Below are 2,831 nucleotides of genomic sequence, written 5' to 3'. Positions count from 1 at the left end.
GACCCCAAGGGCCACCCTGAGGGGTCCCCTTAGACACCCTGCAAGTCACCAGCGTTCACTGGCCCATTCGGCACTCAGCACCCCGCCCTCCGGTTCTGCCCCCAGCTCCAAGCTCTGGTTCCGAGCCCCAGGTCCAGGGACACCTTTCCCGCCCTGGACGACAGAGTCGGTGCCCCCACCCGCCAGGGCGGACACTAGACGTGGGCGCAGGGGAGAGACAGCTGCTGTATCCTGAATGGCGCTCCAGGAGGATGGGCTCGCCCAGCTCCCCAAAGCCGGGGAGGTGACAGACTGGGTAGAGGCTGGAGGCTGGGGTGCTGGGGGCTGGTGGGGGAGGAGAGGAGGCGAGGAACCCCCTCCCGGCTTGGGGGCGGCCCTGACCCCGCCCCTGCCTGCCTGTCTCCCTGGAGAGTCGTGGGGTGGCCACCCCAGGCTCAGGAGCTGGAACGGAACTGAGGCCGGGGTGTCCCTTCCACCTGCAGGGGTCCCACTGGTGCCCGGACCTCCCGCCTGGCTGCTGCCTCCGCCTGCTGGGGGGAGAGACCCGGCTCCGAGAAGTGGAAAGATGTGGTCTCCAGGCGAGGATTTAAAACTCAAGGCCATCGAAGTCCCAGCCCCCTGGTCCCACGCTCTCGGGACGGCCTGTCCTCCTTCCTTTTGGGCGGACGCGCCCGGCCTCCCGGACACGGGGACACGGGGACACAGGGACATGTGCTCTCCCAGAGTCCCCTTCCCCTTGCTGTTCCCACAGGGACCCTCCACCTGCCGGGTCCATGCCGGGCCCTCCTTCCCCACACCCATCCTCAGCCAGCCGCGGCCACAGCTCAGACCCCTCTGTGGGTGCTGCTGGGTGACAGGCCAGTGGGGTTCTATTCTCCTCTCTCTGCTTTTGTGGATGTTTGACATGTTCTCGTAACAAGTTTTAAAATGATTTCCATCTCAGGTCTCAGAGTCACTCATCCTGCTGTCCCAGACACCCTGGGGCATGCACCCCAAGCCTCATGCTGCTGGAGTGCGCCCTCGCCTCCCCAGCCCCCAGCCCCACCCGGCGTCGGCATCAGGTGCTCAGGCCAGGGGTGGAGAGTAAGTTCCCCGTCTCCGCAGCAAACGTGCCTGAGGTCTAGAGTCGATGCCTCTGGGAGTCTGTCCAAACCCACCTGCCCGCCTCACCCCTTCCTCTCCCTCACCCACGCCCATGGGAAGACGGGGAGCCGTAGGGGAGACCTGAGGGTTGGACCTGGTCATTTTCTTGGCCGACCTTTTTTTTTTTTAATCCTTACCCGAGGATATTTTTTCCATTGATTTTCAGAGAGAGTAGAAAGGAGGGGGGGAGGGGGGAGAGAGAGAGAGAGAGAAACATCAATGTGAGAGAGACACGTCTGTTGGCTGCCTCCCACATGCATGTGCCCCAACTGGAAACAGGGATTGAACCTGCAACCCAGGTACTTGACCTTGACTGGGAGGCGAACCCTCAGCCCTTCGGTGCACAGGCGGGCGCTCTAACCACTGGCCCAGCTGGCCAAGCTGCGGTGACCTTTCAGGGAAAAAGTCGCAACCGTTTTCCCTTGATTTTTACAGCATTAGGAATGGTGCCTCCTCCTGAAAATGTCAGAATGAATTCCGTTAATTTCAAGAACATTCTGGAATGGGAGTCGCCTGCTTTTCCCAACGGGACTCTGACTTTCACAGCTCAGTACTTGAGGTGAGCCTGGGGCTGGGTGGCAGGAAGGTGGCGAGGATGGTGGCCCTGGGCCGGCGCCGGCTGGGCCTCGGGAAACGCACCTGCGTCACCCACGTGACCGTGGCCGCCCACGGAGCCGCCCGCGGCCGCTTCCTCTGTCCAGCCCCCGCCTGTGAGAGCGCTGTCCCTGCAGACGGGTGAAACGCGTCTTCCTCTGCCCCGTGGTGCCTGGCTGGGCGCGGCAGGGCTGGTGGGAGAGGGAGGCGTGTTATCTATCACAGGACGGGATGCTGTCGGCCGCATGGTCCCAACGCTGAAGCGAACATCTTGGGTTTGTGTGTTTTTTAATAGGAGACATCTCTCTGGCTCTGACACAAACCACAATTTTTTAATTTAATTTTTATTTTTAAATACATTTTTTTGATTTCAGAGAGGAAGGGCGAGGGAGAGAGAGAGAGAAACATCAATGATGAGAATCATTGATCAGCTGCCTCCTGCACGCCCCGCACTGGGGACAGAGAGGGATAGAAACATCAGTGATGAGAGACTAGTTGATCAGCTGCCTCCTGTACGCCCCACAGTGGGGATCGAGCCTGCAACCTGGGCCTGTGCCCTTGACCGGGAATCGAACCCTGACCTTCTGGTTCATAGGTCGACGCTCAACCACTGAGCCACGCCGGCCAGGCACATGGATGTTTTTAAGAGAAACTGTCACCGATAGCACCCCAGTTAGAGTTGTGTTGCCAGAAGTCGGCAGTACCCGGTGAGAGCCGTCCAGGAGGGCGGAGACCAAGTCCGCGAGCCCCTTCCATCTCCCCTGCCCCCAGTGACAGACCGTGAGCCCCCCGCACCCCCCCACCGCACCTGCACGTGCCGTGGGTGCAGGCGGTTCGCACAGAGGGAGCTCCACGGCGGCGGCCTGAGACTGAGCAGAGACAGGTCCTGCCTAGCAGTCTGGTCTCCGAAAGCCCAGGGTGTGCGAGGTGAGGGGGTGAGTGTGGGACCCCAGGATCTCCGTGGGGCGCTGACCTCCCCGGCCGCCTTTTTTTTTCGCCAGGTGCAGCCAGCACCCGGCACCTGCTCACGGGCGACACAGCAGCCCACAGACACGGTGCCCTCGTGGAGCAGGAGGAAACGCGGGTCCGGGAGT

At 61.6% G+C, this 2,831-nt stretch overlaps 1 protein-coding gene across 1 annotated transcript in view; it reads left to right on the top strand.

Moving 5' to 3' along the window:
• The first annotated feature begins 1,001 nt into the window (after positions 1-1,001).
• Positions 1,002-2,831, top strand: part of IL10RB (interleukin 10 receptor subunit beta) — a 21,161-nt gene continuing 19,331 nt past the window's right edge. Inside the window, exons 1-2 of the mRNA XM_015560250.1 lie at positions 1,002-1,083; positions 1,579-1,702. Of these exons, the coding sequence (XP_015415736.1) occupies positions 1,002-1,083; positions 1,579-1,702 (206 nt within the window). The remainder of the gene's footprint in view (positions 1,084-1,578; positions 1,703-2,831) is intronic.

Source organism: Myotis davidii, unplaced genomic scaffold (genome assembly GCF_000327345.1).
Source record: "Myotis davidii unplaced genomic scaffold, ASM32734v1 scaffold170, whole genome shotgun sequence".
NCBI lineage: Eukaryota > Metazoa > Chordata > Mammalia > Chiroptera > Vespertilionidae > Myotis > Myotis davidii.
The sequence above is the reverse complement of the archived record's forward strand: the minus strand, read 5'-3'. Positions and strand labels throughout refer to the sequence as shown.